At 35.5% G+C, this 15295-nt stretch overlaps 4 protein-coding genes across 4 annotated transcripts; all 4 read left to right on the plus strand.

Moving 5' to 3' along the window:
• Positions 1–1271: 1271 nt before the first annotated feature.
• On the plus strand, positions 1272–3298 carry LOC145237645 (nicotinamide/nicotinic acid mononucleotide adenylyltransferase 1-like). Its single transcript, XM_080100586.1, has one exon. The coding sequence runs from the start codon at positions 2044–2046 to the stop codon at positions 2752–2754; it is 711 nt and encodes a 236-aa protein (XP_079956712.1). The 5' UTR covers positions 1272–2043; the 3' UTR covers positions 2755–3298.
• A 2527-nt stretch (positions 3299–5825) lies between these two features.
• LOC145237636 (uncharacterized) lies at positions 5826–7563 on the plus strand. Its single transcript, XM_080100579.1, has one exon. The coding sequence runs from the start codon at positions 5991–5993 to the stop codon at positions 7317–7319; it is 1329 nt and encodes a 442-aa protein (XP_079956705.1). The 5' UTR covers positions 5826–5990; the 3' UTR covers positions 7320–7563.
• A 539-nt stretch (positions 7564–8102) lies between these two features.
• LOC145237652 (small ribosomal subunit protein eS25-like) lies at positions 8103–10627 on the plus strand. Its single transcript, XM_080100598.1, has 5 exons — positions 8103–8335; positions 8685–8849; positions 9925–10024; positions 10452–10486; positions 10560–10627. Exons 1-5 carry the CDS (start codon positions 8333–8335, stop codon positions 10593–10595), a joined length of 339 nt encoding a protein of 112 aa, XP_079956724.1. The 5' UTR covers positions 8103–8332; the 3' UTR covers positions 10596–10627.
• Positions 10628–12333: 1706 nt separating this feature from the next.
• LOC145237618 (D-glucuronyl C5-epimerase B-like) lies at positions 12334–15257 on the plus strand. The gene is made up of 7 exons (XM_080100556.1): positions 12334–12969; positions 13026–13134; positions 13287–13432; positions 13489–13579; positions 13825–13984; positions 14051–14210; positions 14282–15257. Exons 1-7 carry the CDS (start codon positions 12505–12507, stop codon positions 15059–15061), a joined length of 1911 nt encoding a protein of 636 aa, XP_079956682.1. The 5' UTR covers positions 12334–12504; the 3' UTR covers positions 15062–15257.
• Positions 15258–15295: the final 38 nt, after the last annotated feature.

Raw genomic sequence — 15295 nt, forward strand, 5'->3', positions numbered from 1 at the left:
CGATTCAGTTTCAGGGTCATTAAAATTAGATCAAGAAAATTCAGTGTGAAAACCACTAAATCGGTCGCTGTATTTTATTTGTTTTATGAGAAAAAAATGCATTTTGCTTTCAAAGCATCATCAGTGTTTTACAAGCTCCTCAGCAAACTTTATAAAACTAGATGAACCATTAAACTGCTGCCATAAATGCTATTGTACTGGTTACAGTTTGTTTTACATATGTCCTTGAATGTCTAAGCCACTGTTTTTTTAACCACTGTGCCTCAACACTTAAGTGGGATGTGGGAGAGTTCTGACTGTCTGGTGAAAAAAATCTTATAATGAGTGCAACTATCGCCTGCAAGTGTTCTACAAACAAAACAATAGTTTCATACTTTGTCACAACTTTACTACTAATGCAGGGAAGTCATATCAACATACTTTGCATGACCTGGTAACAGTGTGTGACATTGTTTTACCTTCAAACTGGCAAACAATCTACTTATTGTTTTGTATTTTTAATGCCCAAACAATTGAAGAATTACATTGGCAATGCTATAATGTTAAATGGTGTCTTACTTAAACACTAAGATTCAATGTATATGTGCACAACAGCAGCTTAATTTTAAATGACAATAGTTTCAAACAAGTTTAAAACAGTAGTTTAAACTATCACTACAATAGGAGCAACAGCGAAAGTACGCAAAGCGCTTGTGTTTATGTTGCTAGAACATAGAAAAAAAAGTCATAGGTATCTGGACTTCATTAACCTGCAAAATCACTGTTCGTTCTTTTTACGAAAGCAAACACTGGTATAAAGTATACTACGTCCTATGCCACGAAACAGTTAAATAACAAGAAAAACGCACAAACCACAACCTCAACACCGCCCAAGATGACAGTTTACTCCCGCAAGAGCTGTAAGTAAAAGAGAGGAAAGGCGCCACCATCCGGCGCCAGATAAACCATTTACAAAAGACACTCACGAAGTTTTGCTCCTTATGTCATTCACTTGCCTAAATATACCAGATTTGAAAAACCTGAAATGCATATACACTGTTCCGCTAAACTAAATTGTCTTCCAGAGGCGGCAAACAAGCATATGTAACTCTTCAACGTCACTTAGTGGTCAATTGTACCGGATGTATTTTACTCACACAAAAATCATTAAAACTATGTACAATTGTACATTAAAGTATAAAGTGTACTGTTTTGCATTACTTTGTAAACTTATTTAAATACAGCTTTACCGCTATATTTAAATACAGATTTACCGTTCTTGTAAAAATCATGCAGCCAAAAAATCGGCCATTATTGTCAACCGAATTCGCCGGGAGGAACCAACCTCGGCGGTTGAGAAAGTTCAACACAGCAACTTTGGTCGGCTGATGTGGTGTACTAGTATTAACAACAGTTCAATAAAAAATAAACCTTAATTGAGTTGTTTGATGCTATATAGCAGTGTTTCCCAACCTATGGGTCGCCTGACAATTCTGTTGGGTCGCCTGTTTTTGTTGCAATAAAAGCATCTACTCCTTGCTTCGCTTCGTAGCGTTATTTTATTATTTCCCAAGGCTATAAATTGTTGCCCAATAATAATTTCATGACAATTTAGCGTGGTGTTTAATTCTGATTGTGACGTCATAATGTTTGTGTGAGATCACTGTTAAGCGTTGTCTGGCTGATAATGCTTTGAGCCAGAGCAAAGTTGGTTAAACATAAACGAATATTATTTGTTTGATTTTTCAAATTGGCGCAGAAATTTTCGAAAAGCTTCCCTGATTTACAAACAAAAATCATAAGAAATAGTAAGAATGTATGTTTATGGGTCGCAAGAATCCACAAAACCAAATTTTGGAAAGTATTTGGGTCGCGACAAAAAAAGGTTGGGAACCACTGCTATATAGGCTAACATGTATGTGTATTGATATTCGCCCGTCTACATATCACTCAGTCAGTGGACAATTTAATTATCAATGTTCATCTTCGTTGTGTTTGTGATACAGTGTTGAACGCTACTCATCATTTGCAAGCAAACGAAGTACAATTTAAATCTGTCCTACAATGAGTTTAGCGCAGAATGTCATTCTTATATCATGTGGTTCTTTCAACCCAATAACCTACAAGCACCTAAGAATGTTTGAAATTGCAAGAGACCATTTGCAATCTTTGGACAAAAGAATGAATGTTGTAAAAGGCTACCTGTCTCCAGTTTCTGATAAGTATGGAAAAAAGGAGCTCGCCCTCAGCACACACAGAATTGAAATGGTAAAAATGGCAATTTCCACAAGCAAGTGGCTAGATGTCTTGACCTGGGAATGTGAACAGCAAGAGTGGACACCGACAGCCAAAGTGCTTGAACATTATTTTACATCATTAAATTGTGCAAACAATAATACCAAGCTCATGCTGTTGTGTGGTGCTGATGTATTGCAATCATTTTCTGTGGAAGGGCTTTGGAAAAAAGAAGACTTAATCAGTATCATCCAAAATCATGGCTTGGTTGTTATTTCACGACCAGAATTTCAACCTCATAAATATGTGCAAAGCTTTGAATTGCTTCGCACACTAAATGATCATATACATGTGGTACAAGAGTGGAATCAAAATGACATAAGCTCCACAAAAATTCGCAGAGCTATCCAAAAAGGCAGCAGCATAAAGTATCTTGTGGCTGATTTGGTGATTGACTACATAATGGAAAACAAACTTTATCATGAAAAGCCGGATGACAGTGAAACACTGTTAGCACCTTATTTAATGCATGAAAAGTAACTGTAATTTGTCTGCAAACATTTGTATTAGCATCATATTGCTTTTGTTCCTGCTTCTTGTTCCATTTCCACTGATGTATAACCATTGTATGTCTTGTTTCTAAACAACCTTATTGAGTACACAACATTTTCTATTAAAAGATTCATTTTATCAATGCACCTTACTGCTTCCTTTTGTGTGTATTGTTTTTTAGCCCTATTAAAACTGTTTACTTTGTCCCCAAACACAGTGCAGTATTCTTCTATACCCTATCATATGTGATTTATAAACATTTGTAGCGATTGCGACATAATTTGTGCAAACTTTGCAATATTTGTTTACCAAAATAGCTCGGTTTTGACTCGCTAGCTCAAAGGCTGCGAGGAAGTTAAAATGTATAGCAACCAAATCCCACTGTATTGACAAATCATGTTCGGACTTTGTAATATTTCCTGTCGCAGAAAAGTGTTTATGTGCTTTAACCGTATGTTTTGTCTCGTGCTGTGATTGGACACTGCTTTGTGTGGGAATTTGTGCAAGAGCCAATCGCAAGAGCACATGTGTACGATTTAACACCTTTTTCCGGGGTATTATAAAACTGCACTCGTTTATTTCGATCTTTTCTCTTTTTGAGCTCTCTTCTTCTGTTTCTCATTCTCTCCAATAAACAAACGAACCGAAGTGCAAGACACATGTGTGGAGATTCCAGGACTCCGGTCCTGACAAGCCCAGGGGCTTGGGAGGTTAAGGACGGTGGTATACCTCTTTAATTTGTAGTGACGGGGTTATAACCTTGAGACTCATCACCGACTATTAACATAAAAACTCTCCCATTGTCCCATTTCCACATATTTTACAGTACACTAGAAGTTTTGGTTTGTAGTTGCACCAATATTAGACTCTATTTAAATTTATGAAATACTGAACTGTTGTACTAAGCCAAATCATGCAATTAGAAAAATGGTATTCACCATCTTAATTCTATTTTTCGTTTAATTCTAAATAAAATTGTAATCATGTAATCAGAGTAGTTCAATATGAGATAAAAATTTAATACCATGTTGCTTTTTACAACAAATTTGGACCATACACGAAATAAGGTTGGGCAAAGGCACTCTTGACAATTGGCTTCGGAAATTCCTTTTTTTTTTAAAAATAGTTTATTGTGCTGTCTAGTTTTGATAGACTTTGGTGTAAAAGCATAAATTATCGGTTTAATTCTCTTAAATTGTATTTGTTTATTTAGCCCTGAAATTTAAAATTGTGACCTAAAAGCACATCTATAGTACACACAGTATGTGAGCTTAGCTTCATCATATTTGATTCCCATTGACAAACAGAATCTGAGAAGTGATCTCCCTAAACTAAGAAAAAAAATATGAGCCTTTAATGTTACCATCATAATCATACAAATCAATTCCATTGATGATATAACTTTTGGCTTGACGTTTTGTTTATTAAAAGTTTTACGCTAAGCACGGTATTACCTGACATTGACAGTTTGACGGGTAGTCGCTTATCAATCTTTTTTCATGCAATAAAACAAGTTCGCATTGCAGGCTTTCCCGTTTTCTCTTTGCAAGTTTCCAACAAGTCTGCAAACCGAGAAACTATCACACCGATTCAATCTATAAGTTGTCAACAACAGACGTGTTTTTCCGCTTAAACTTTTTTGAAGTGTATTGTTGAAAATTAAATATAATGTACCTGAAGCTATTAATTTGTTTTACAAATGAATTAACACAATATCGAACTTTCCAAAATTGTTTTTTCGTCTGCACAGCTGCGAATCTGCGATGGATTTTAATGGCGGCTGGTTGTCCCGGATGTTGGTCAACATAACGAGGGCAATGTTCTTAGTGGTAGTGTTAGTGGTATGTGTATGTATTAAATCAAAGCCTTTGAAAGGCTTTGAGCTCACAAAACTTGTAACGTTTAGCTATTATTAACACAACTTGGAATTGAAGTAAAAAAATAGTTTGGCGTTGGGCCTTACAGGAGTAGATTTTAGATAATATGTTAAACTTAAATAACCTATAACTTTAATTTCCTATACTTTTGAGTTTTTAAATGCCTAAAAAATGTTACATACTGTTTGTGTATGTTTCTTACTGCCCAATTTTTGCCTATAGATAGGCTTATTACATTTTTAACATCAAAACAGTGGTTATTATTAACCTATACCTTTATGACCAAAGAAAATCGAAGTATCAAAACTTGGCACTTTTCATGCAAAATTTAGTCCCTAAAGTTTACCGTTGTCTATTTAGGATGCCAGTTTACCTTTGCATTGCTTTATATTAACACACAACTCATACTGAAGTTGTTGTGGCATCACAAAACTGCTATGTTTAAAATCCACCTGTGTTTTCTTTAAAGGTTAGGTGTATTGTAATGTAATGTAAGTGTTGAGTAAAAACAGAAAATGCAAACAATAGTACGTTTGGGCATTTTTGTACTGCTTTTGTATAGACATCTATTTTTTTAAAAGGACATGTCCTCCAGATGAAGATGTAGGGTACCCCTACCTATGGGTAATTTCCTAAATACACACGAAAAAACTGACAAAGTAAAAAATGGTAAAACTTTTGTTTGTAGTTCAGTACAAGGTTTGATTGTAAACGATAATCTGTTCTGCCCACATTAGGTAATTAGTCTGTTGTAGGATCAATCATTTGGTTGTAATAGGTCTGGACTCTGGATGCATGATAATTGGATTTGTTTATCACTGAGTTTGTAAAATAAAATTTGAAATTTTCCATGAGAGGTATTATTATACCTTCTGAAGTTTATTTTGACAAACATCAGAATGCTCAAAAAACTTTCTTCTATATGTCTGAAAATGGTGATTACCAAATAAAAGTTTAATTTATGGTTTAAAGTATTTTAACAGTAAACAGGCAAGCTATTATATTTAAATGTACCATGTTTGAAGTTTGACGATTTGTTGTTTTTTTGGTAAAAAAGATGGGCAAACTCACATATGTTTATAAAAGCAGCGAAAGTGGCAGGAAAAGACTCTTATAAAGAATATTTGCTATGTAGTTGTTTTTACAGTGAGTGGTTATTAGTCAAAATGTTCCTTTTTATTCAAAAGAATCATTGAAATATTTTTTCACATAGGGTATTATGTTTGTACATGTTTTTCACACTTTTTAATTCTGCCATGAAGTCACTTTTTATACTTTAAAATAAAAACAGATACAATGGCACTTACTTTTATTAACTTGAAAGTGTGCCTAACTTAATTTGCAAAAATGTTGCAACCCACATCGCAAACCAAAACTTGGAAAGTAGATTTCACAGCTGACCAGGACAATGTTGATATGGCAGCTTTGTCAACCATTCGGAAGCTCGATCATTATTCTTACTCTGAAGTAAAAGTGGTAACTCTCCCCTCTCCCTCATCACAGAGTGAAGTCGGATTGGATTCAAAACCAGATCAATTTTCTAATGACCTAACTACAAATGTTGCTCCTCAAAATGACACATCTAATGAAACTGAATGTGCCAATGGAATGCTAACTTGTAATAGTCCTGAATCAGGGTTTGGAAGTGAACACCAATACAGTCCTAAAGACCATGTTCTTAACGTGAATGTGCCAGAATGTTCAACAGTGGAAGAACCTCGCGATATGCCACAGATTCTAAGCGTTACAAGCCTGGCTGACCAGAAAGTTGCCATAACGGAGGATTACAGTCGAGATTTTTTGATGGAATGTGAACGTACACGAACAAAAAAGGTTTTTGAAAATGAAGATATGAATGCGAACCGTCTGCGTTTACGTCATATAGATCAGAAACACGTACTAAAACTGGATTGGAGTGCGTTTTTGGGGGGCGATGAACCAACATTACGAACAGAGCGATTGCAAAAAATACTAAATCACGCTGAAATGTGTCGTCACAAAAAGCATCAAGTATTGTTTGGAGTTCCAGCCTTAACGTGCTGTCGACACAAAATAATAAAACTTTCCGACCTACAGGATTGCGAGAATTGGCCTTCTAAACCCCAAGAAAAAACAACAGAATTGGTGGCATCTGAAAAGTTACCAGTTCGTGTAAATAATACTAAAGATTTGCCAACGCAAAGATTTTCGAAAAGAAAGAAAGCAGCATCTGTAAGTTTACCAGACACAACCGATATTTCTACAAATGAGTTACCAACGCAAAGCGTTTTGGAAAGAAAGAAAGCAGAATCTATAAGTTTACCAGACGCAACAGAAGTATCTCCCCCAGCAGTTTGCACTAAGGCGTTGTCGATCCGAAGGTCTTCGAAACGAAAGGAAGCGGCATCAAAAGTTACAAATCAAACTACAGCAGTGAAGGAAACGAACAAACAAATCAACGCCATTCCTACAAAACGCGCTACCACAAGCTATGATGAAACCCCAGCAGCTTGCCACACACCTAAAACGAAAATAGCTGATTTAAAACCAGATAGCATAACGGTGCCACCACAAAAGGTAGGTAAAAAAGACACAAAGTCACAGCCACTCAGCAGAATTGAACGTCTGAAAGAGGTTCTGCGGAAACGAGAAGAGGATTTGGAAAAAGTTAGACGAAGTTGCGGTTTTATAAGTTAATTTTTTTTACCAGTTTTATGTCCAAAGTGAAAATCATGTACCTCTGTTTAAATGTGTTATTGGCCTTTATAAACTTGTGTATTCCAACTTTCTGCGCATTCTAGTACGTTTCTGTAACCGAATTCTGAATCCAAGTTGAATTGCAACCCCACAAGGCGTTGTCTCCTTGGTCAGCACACCATTTTTGTTGTCTTTCTGTTCTTTTCTGTTGCATGTTTTATAAACATGATCGTGTTTTCTAAAACTCAGGTAAGTTTAGGTGCCTTTACGGTACGGTAAAAAATAGCTTTTTGCGAGAACAGTGTTGCTGGCCTTCCAATGAAAAGGACGAAGAACAATATCTTAGTAAGATTTACAGTAAGATTTTAAATTTGTAAGTGATAACAATAGTATCCAGTGATAGAAGATTTTTTTGTACCTGGACGATCCCAAAGTTATTACGTCGTCGTTACTTAAAAGCATTACCGAGACAATATGTCGTGGAGAATACAATGATTATACAGGGATTTACGATTTAACGGATATATTCTATACTCGTGAGTTCAGGCACTTTTTTGAACGCCGTTAGGGCAACAATCTTTTTTGTCGCAACGGGCTTAGGCTACATCGAACACTCCTAGTCCTACCAAAGGCAAATTCTTCATGCTTCTATTTGAAATTTGTTCACCGCGTCATGTAAGTAGACTATGCGTTGTGAAGTTCTGCAAAATAAACTAAAAAAACATTACGACGCAATAGCAGTAAAACAAGTAGCCTACAAACCCGGAAATGGCTGCGCAACGTTAAAACGTGCACCATGGTCAGAAAAAGTATTTACTGGGCCTCGTAAACTTTAGGACAGTTAACTGAAAGGCGCATGGTAGACTGATTTTGTTGAAAAATTCAAAAAAGTATTTGTAAATTTCCCATTACAAAATAATTTATCTCTGTAGGAGGCGCCACCTTGCGATTTTTATACATCTATTTGATGGCTATTCGGCACGTGAAGTTCTTTCCAAGCGTTTCAATCAAAGATGGTGGGTTTATGCCTTATTACGTAGTGCAAACTTATGTATGCGTGGTTATCGTTGCTTTGATCGCATCTTTATTAGATATTTAGGTAGCTGCACCTAAATATATTTCAGTGGTATGTTTTGTTAAGGTAATCACATCACAAGATAAAGATAGCACAAAAGTAGGATTATTGTGTGAAGGCTTATATTGTTGTTGTTTTCACGAAAGGTGATAAAATAAGTGCATAGCATAAGATAGTTCTTCTAAACAGAGATATTGTTTGAAATTTGAAACTGTATTAAAGGTTTTTCTCATGTCATAATGAATGTATGCAACTTGATTCTGTTCTAAACCACTAATTTGTTATTACAGCCACCCAAGCAACAGCAGAAAGGAGGCAAAACCTCCCAGAAGGCTGGGAAACCTTCTGGTTCTGGTAAGGCAAAGAAGAAGAAGTGGTCCAAGGGAAAAGTTCGCGATAAACTTAACAACTTGGTTTTGTTTGACAAAGGAACATATGACAAACTGTATAAGGAGGTAGGATAAACTGATGCTAATTCGAAACCGAAAGTGTAAAAAATCTACTCCCAAGGAAGGTCTAAACCAGTGGTTCTTAACCGGTGTTCGATCGAACCCCAGGGGTTCGACAACGCCGAATCAGGGGTTCGACGAAGGTCTTTTTGAAGTACAATACAAATACTCGTTTTTGTCAAACTTTAGGGTCTATAGTCGCTAAAAACGGCAATTTGTATTTGCTCAATATCAAAACACTGGAAGGTTAAACTTAGGCAGGGGTGTTTTAAACTGCTCTAAACAGTTTTTGTGGTACAAAAAAGAGTATTACCAGCCTAATAACCATATGTGTCAGACTTTTTGTACGCCTATTGTGTGCCAACAATGCGAACAAAACAGGTATCACAAGCATCACAATATAGATTGTGAAATCATAAACACTTAACACTAATCTCCTCGCTGTGCAGCTCAATCTATGCACCGAGCTAGAAATTAATCTGGGCTTTTTGGGCGCTATTAGATGGTAAATACATGATATAAACCAAGGCCGTTGGTAAAATAAGAACCTGCGACGCGGCCGTCCTAGCAAAAGGGTTGTGCAACCCTGCACTAAGGTTTTCTTTTCTTTTTTTGACGTAACAAAGAGCATTGTTCGCGTTGTTCGTAAGCAGAAAAACAACGAAATTTTGTTGGCAGCAAAAACTTATTACTTCATCTTTTTCATGTTAGTGTCAGATGCTAAAAATACAATGCTTCATTTGGGGAAAAAACTAAAAATTGCCGGAATCAAAGCAATCCTGAAACAAGTTGCTTGTATTATGATGTCAGAATTTAACAAAATGACAAACAGTAACTGTTGCCACTACGTTTAAACAAAAACTAATTATGACCCACCAAACAAAATGGGTTAAAAACTTAGGATGTAACTTGAGTTCGACCAAAGGCTGAAGAATATCGTAGGGGTTCGGCCGCTATAAAAAGGTTAAGAACCACTGGTCTAAACATATGCATGTAAATTGTGTTTATGTAAAATGTAATTTGGTAGATAAATATTTCTTACCAGTTTTAGAAAAGAAAGCAATAATGATTTTATCTGAAGGTTCCAAATTACAAACTTATCACTCCAGCTGTTGTGTCTGAAAGGCTAAAGGTCCGTGGCTCACTTGCACGAAAAGCGCTTATTGAATTGCTTAACAAGGGTAAGTTTTTAGACATGGAAGTGAATTTATTGCACAAAAATCATCACATATTATGTAACGATTTCGTGCTTTTGTTTTCATTTTGTCATTCGAATCATAGAAGTAATATTTTATGTTGTCATCTTAAAAGATGTGTTTTTTCGCTAGCGCCTTAACACTAGTGCCGTACATGGAATTTGTCTTTTTAGAACCTTGTTAATTTAGTTATCCTTGTCAAATGCCTTAACTGTTAACCATAATGAAATTTTAAATTTGACTTCGAAATTTTCAATATTTTGGAGTTGAGTGCTAATATTTATGGTGACACCTAAAGTAAATTTCCAAGAAGTTTCAGCGACTTGTCAGACCTTATATATGCATGCAAAGCAATTTATTGCTCATGACTTAAATAATTTAAGCAATTAATTTAATTAATGTTTGTTTTTAGGGCTCATCAAACAGGTTTCCAAACATAGCTCACAGGTATGCTTGGCTATTTCTGGTTTTGTATCAAGCATCTACTAAAAGTATTTGAAATGTTTTGTTTTCTGTACAGGTCATTTACACCAGAGCCACTACAGTGGAGGCGTAACTACATTCTAAATAAATGAGCCGATAAATGTACTGTGTGTTTTTATTACAGAATTTTACGCATGTATGATCAAGTGAAGTTTGAGTTTATTGAAGTAGTCTTGTTTAGTCGTCAGTTACGAAATTGTAGCAAATTTTGTTTGTGTAGCAAGTCTGTCCATTTGTGCACTAGACTGCCCGACAAGCTAACATTTTATTTGCACCCTGGTGCCTTTAAATGTATTGGTATCTACCCTTTATGGATGTAGAAGGTGTAGGGATTTTAGACTAGAAATCCGGTGGAAATTGACGTAGGTATTTAAGTTCTTTAAATGTAGGTTCAATGTACACATTGAAATAGAACTGTCTGGGCCGCCATCAGTGAAGTAGAACTGTCTGGGCCGCCGGCAAGAGAAAATGAGTGCGATTAGCCGTAGCGACGACAGCGTCGGTAAACACAAACAATGTTGTTGGTTGCATGATGGCATTTTTGTTTCTTTTTGGCAAGAATTTCTGACTTCTACACGTAAATTACGTGAAGCTGAATGCTTTACTTCAGGAAAGTATCACTATCGCGCTCTCAATGGACAATCGCTCGATTGTGCCCTTCATTGTTTTTTTTTGAAATGGGACGCGCTAAATGTGTTTCATAGCCATGACGAAAAATAATGCCTTAGTGAGGAATTTATCTGTTCGTTCAATGTTCTGGAACAAACAATGTTTTGGCAAAAAAGGCAAAATTAGGTCATTAGAAAATGAAAGTAACATACTTATACATAGTGTGACTTGGCATAGGACAAAATTGTGTGAGATTTTTTGGGCAGTGCTGCCACTCTTGACATTTTATAACTAGATCTAGATAGTTTTGGTTGAGCCTAGATGTAAAATTTGGGATCTAGATGGCTATAAAATCTAGATTGTTTTTTAAGGTTTGTAAAGACCATAGGAACCACACAAGCCTACAAATGTTCTACCCAGATAACCACAAAAGCCTCAACGTTATAATGTTATCACCAGGGTTGCCATCGACTTGAAACCAAAAATAAGGACAACCGAAAAATTAAATTTGTGTGCGAAACAAATGTTTTTGAACAAATCTTTGCATTTATACGAGTCATGACATATCATTTGCAATATTTTGGCCAGAAACTCCTTGTTCGTAGAAAATACTTAGTCCATCTCATGACAGCTTTGGTCTAGATTTACTTTTACTTAGCAGGGACTTGACTATAGTAATTGTTGAAAATAAGGACATTTCATAGAAATAAGGACAACGAACTTTTATAAGACATAGCCCTTTAAAATAAGGACAAATCTTAGAAATAAGGACGGTATGGCAACCCTGGTTATAACTGTAACAGAAAAACTAGAGTGATGAAATAGAAAAAATGAGCTTTTTTAACATCTAATGTAGAGCAATTTATATTGAAAACCTTCATATGTGTTGTTGTTTGCCCAAAAGATTACATTACATTGGATTATTTTATGTTTAGATATATTTTTGGATGTTTTGTTTTTCAATCTAGATGATTCTAGATATTTTTTGAGCTCAAACTAGATTATTTCATTCAAACACAAGTGGCAGCCCTGTTTTTGGGTTTAGTCCCCATTTGTATGAAGCATCCTTGCTTCCCTTTTACATGAAGCAATACAAGAAAGTGTTCCAGACTTCCAGTACTAATAAGGGTAGAGGAAATAGAATACCTGTTTTTAGTAGTTTGGGCTAATTAACCCCCTGTACATTTTTAATAATTTTTTTTTAATTTGATATGCATTTTAATTGCAGTGACCTAACCTTTTATGGAGGTAAAGCAGTTTTATACATGTCTAGGCCAAAAACATGTATATGCTAAAATTTAAACAAAGCAAGATGTGATGAACTTTGTGACAGTTACTAAACAAATCTATTACATGTTATTGACAACAAAAAGATGATATTTCTGCGCCGCCTGAAGACTGCATTTATGTGGAAAAAGACTACAACCCTGTTACTGGCTTTTGTAGTAGTTGTTCTGGGCTTCAAATTGTTTATTTATGATGCATCTTGTGTTACAACTGTTCTGACAGAAAGAGAAAATGCTGGCATTCCAGAAAAGGAATTGAAAGCATTAAAGCAAGCATGGTTGTTGGAACATCAAAAGAAAAATGCCAATGCCGGACATGAATCACATGACCATATGGTTGATGAACCACCAAATGGAAATGCCCAGCAAGTGGTATCCCCTATTGAATGTCTTATAAATGATAACTACACCGTTCAATGTTTAAAATCAAGCAATTCGGATGAAATGGTGTATATGCCTTTTGAGTTTTTGGAAAAATATTTTGAAGTTTATGGCAAAATGAAACATTACGATGGTTACGATCGATTTGAATTTTTACAAAGCAATGTTAAGGTAAAAAAAATGTTTATTTGCAACATTCTATGGAGTGTGTACAAAAGTGTTTTTAGGTTGTTTATAAACCTGAGCAACCATACACATACCATGGTGCATTTATGAATTTTGACTCCTACAATGTTGAGATTCGTGAACGTGTAAAATGTGTTTCTGGTGTTTATGGTAAGTGGTATATGATGTAAAAACCTTATTACTTTGTAGAATGTTGGGTAATCATAAACAAAAATCTGTAAGACATAGATTGGTAATTAATCTACTGCAAAGCAAAAAAGGGCATTCAAATACTATTTGACCAAGAGATGTCCATTTTGTAGGTGTTCCAGTTTCCACACAATGGGATGCCAATGGTTATTTTTATCCTATTCAAATTTCTCAATATGGAATGAGTCATTACAGTAAAAATTTATTTCAAAAGCCTCCGAAACGAAATGTGTATGAGGATGGACAAATTTCAAGCCAGGTTTTAGCTTGATGTTGCCATATGTTTACCCTTACAGCAAGCAAAAATGTTTTTAGGTGCGCTGGAAAGCCACAAACCGCTACTGTCATTATGAATCTATACTAGACAAAGAAACAGATTCACATGTGATTAAGTTTGAAACGCCAGGTAAATGTTTTTAAACATTACTACGCAAGACACAAACTTCACAAAAAAGCTTTTGACTTAAAAAGTTCAACTATTTTGACTAAATAAATGAACGTGGTTTTATCCTGTAGTGCCCCTAGTTATCTAATTGAGGAAATGGTATTTAAAGTGCTGTAATGCTGTTGTTTTGCTGTAATAGGTATCCTTTTTTGTGTAAGTATTTAATGCTTAGACATTTAAACAGCTGATATAGAACTTTTTTACAGAGACCATACCTCTAGGAAATGGTGTGACAATGGTTTTGGGCAATACTGTTGAACATGAGTTATCTTTTGATATTAAGTTTACTGCAAATGGCTCTCTTTCAGTGATATTAGACACAAATGAGAAATCGAAACAATATACAATACACTACATAACAAACAGGTTACACATTGACATGATAAAGATTACATAAAGTGGTAACACAGAATAAATATGAATATTTTTTAGTGCTTTGATAGATTATGATGGGCATTCTAGTGTATTTTATGGCATTGGCCCATCAACAAACTGGAGGCACATTTCTCGTGATCTTGTGACAGATATCAGAAAGGGACTTGGAATGATTAGACGTAAAAAGAACAAAAAAATCAAAATTAGCATTCAAAAGGTAATGGACAAGCAGTTGCTGCAAATATTTTCAAATTTATGAAACGTACAAAATCTATTGTTAAAATCCAGGTGTCAAAAATAATCCTGCGTGGATCTGGATTGATTGATAACATCACTTTAGCAACCTATGACCACATGGCACACTTTAAGGATGCCTGCAACTGGATGGTGGCTAACCTTGATATGGCATCTGGTGGATGGAAAATGAGTATTTCTCGAGTTTTGGATGAGTTTGAAGTAATTAAACCAGGATGGGTTTCTGCAATGGCCCAGGGTCAAGGTCTATCAATGCTGTCACGGGCGTACTACATTTATAAAGAAGAACAATACCTAGAAGCTATGGCAAAAGCACTTTTACCATTTAGTATTCCATCGAAAGAAGGGGGATGCAGGGCAAAGTTTCTTGACAAATTTGTTTGGTATGAAGAGTATCCTACCACGCCAAGTTCATTTGTCTTGAATGGATTTATGTACTCCCTAATTGGCTTGTATGATTTTAAATCTCTCCTTGAGGACAAGTTCGCCATAAGCGAGGATAATAATCTTCCCAGTAAAACTGTAGGAGTGGTTGACATACAGGCTACCTACAAGACAGTTAAAAAGCTGTTTGATGATGGTATGGTGTCATTAAAATCCATGTTACCTTTATATGATGGTGGAACTAGGACATTTTACGATCTTCGGCATTTTGCTTTCCGAAAACCACCAATGATAGCACGATGGGACTATCATACAACACACCTGAGTCAGTTAGCTTTGTTTGCAACAATATCATCAGACCCTATTTTTGAGAAATATTTTAATTCCTGGCAAGGATATATGAATGGGAAGGTTGCCAATCACAATTAAATTTTATATGACTTATTTGTTTTAGTGCACAACCTCACATGACGCCATTTTTAATTTTTGTTATGTTTCAAGTGACCTTTTTTGACTAGGTGCTGTAACTACAACACTACCGTTCAGTATTTTTCAAAATTGTGTAGCTCTCAATTTGTTGTTGTTTTTGTACTGATGCTGTTCTGTTAAAATGCTTGCAAGGATATTTTTCTATTATGTTCCTCAGTGAAGAATGTATGGAGG

This window comes from Phallusia mammillata, chromosome 1, assembly GCF_965637545.1.
Source record: "Phallusia mammillata chromosome 1, kaPhaMamm4.hap1.1, whole genome shotgun sequence".
Lineage (NCBI taxonomy): Eukaryota > Metazoa > Chordata > Ascidiacea > Phlebobranchia > Ascidiidae > Phallusia > Phallusia mammillata.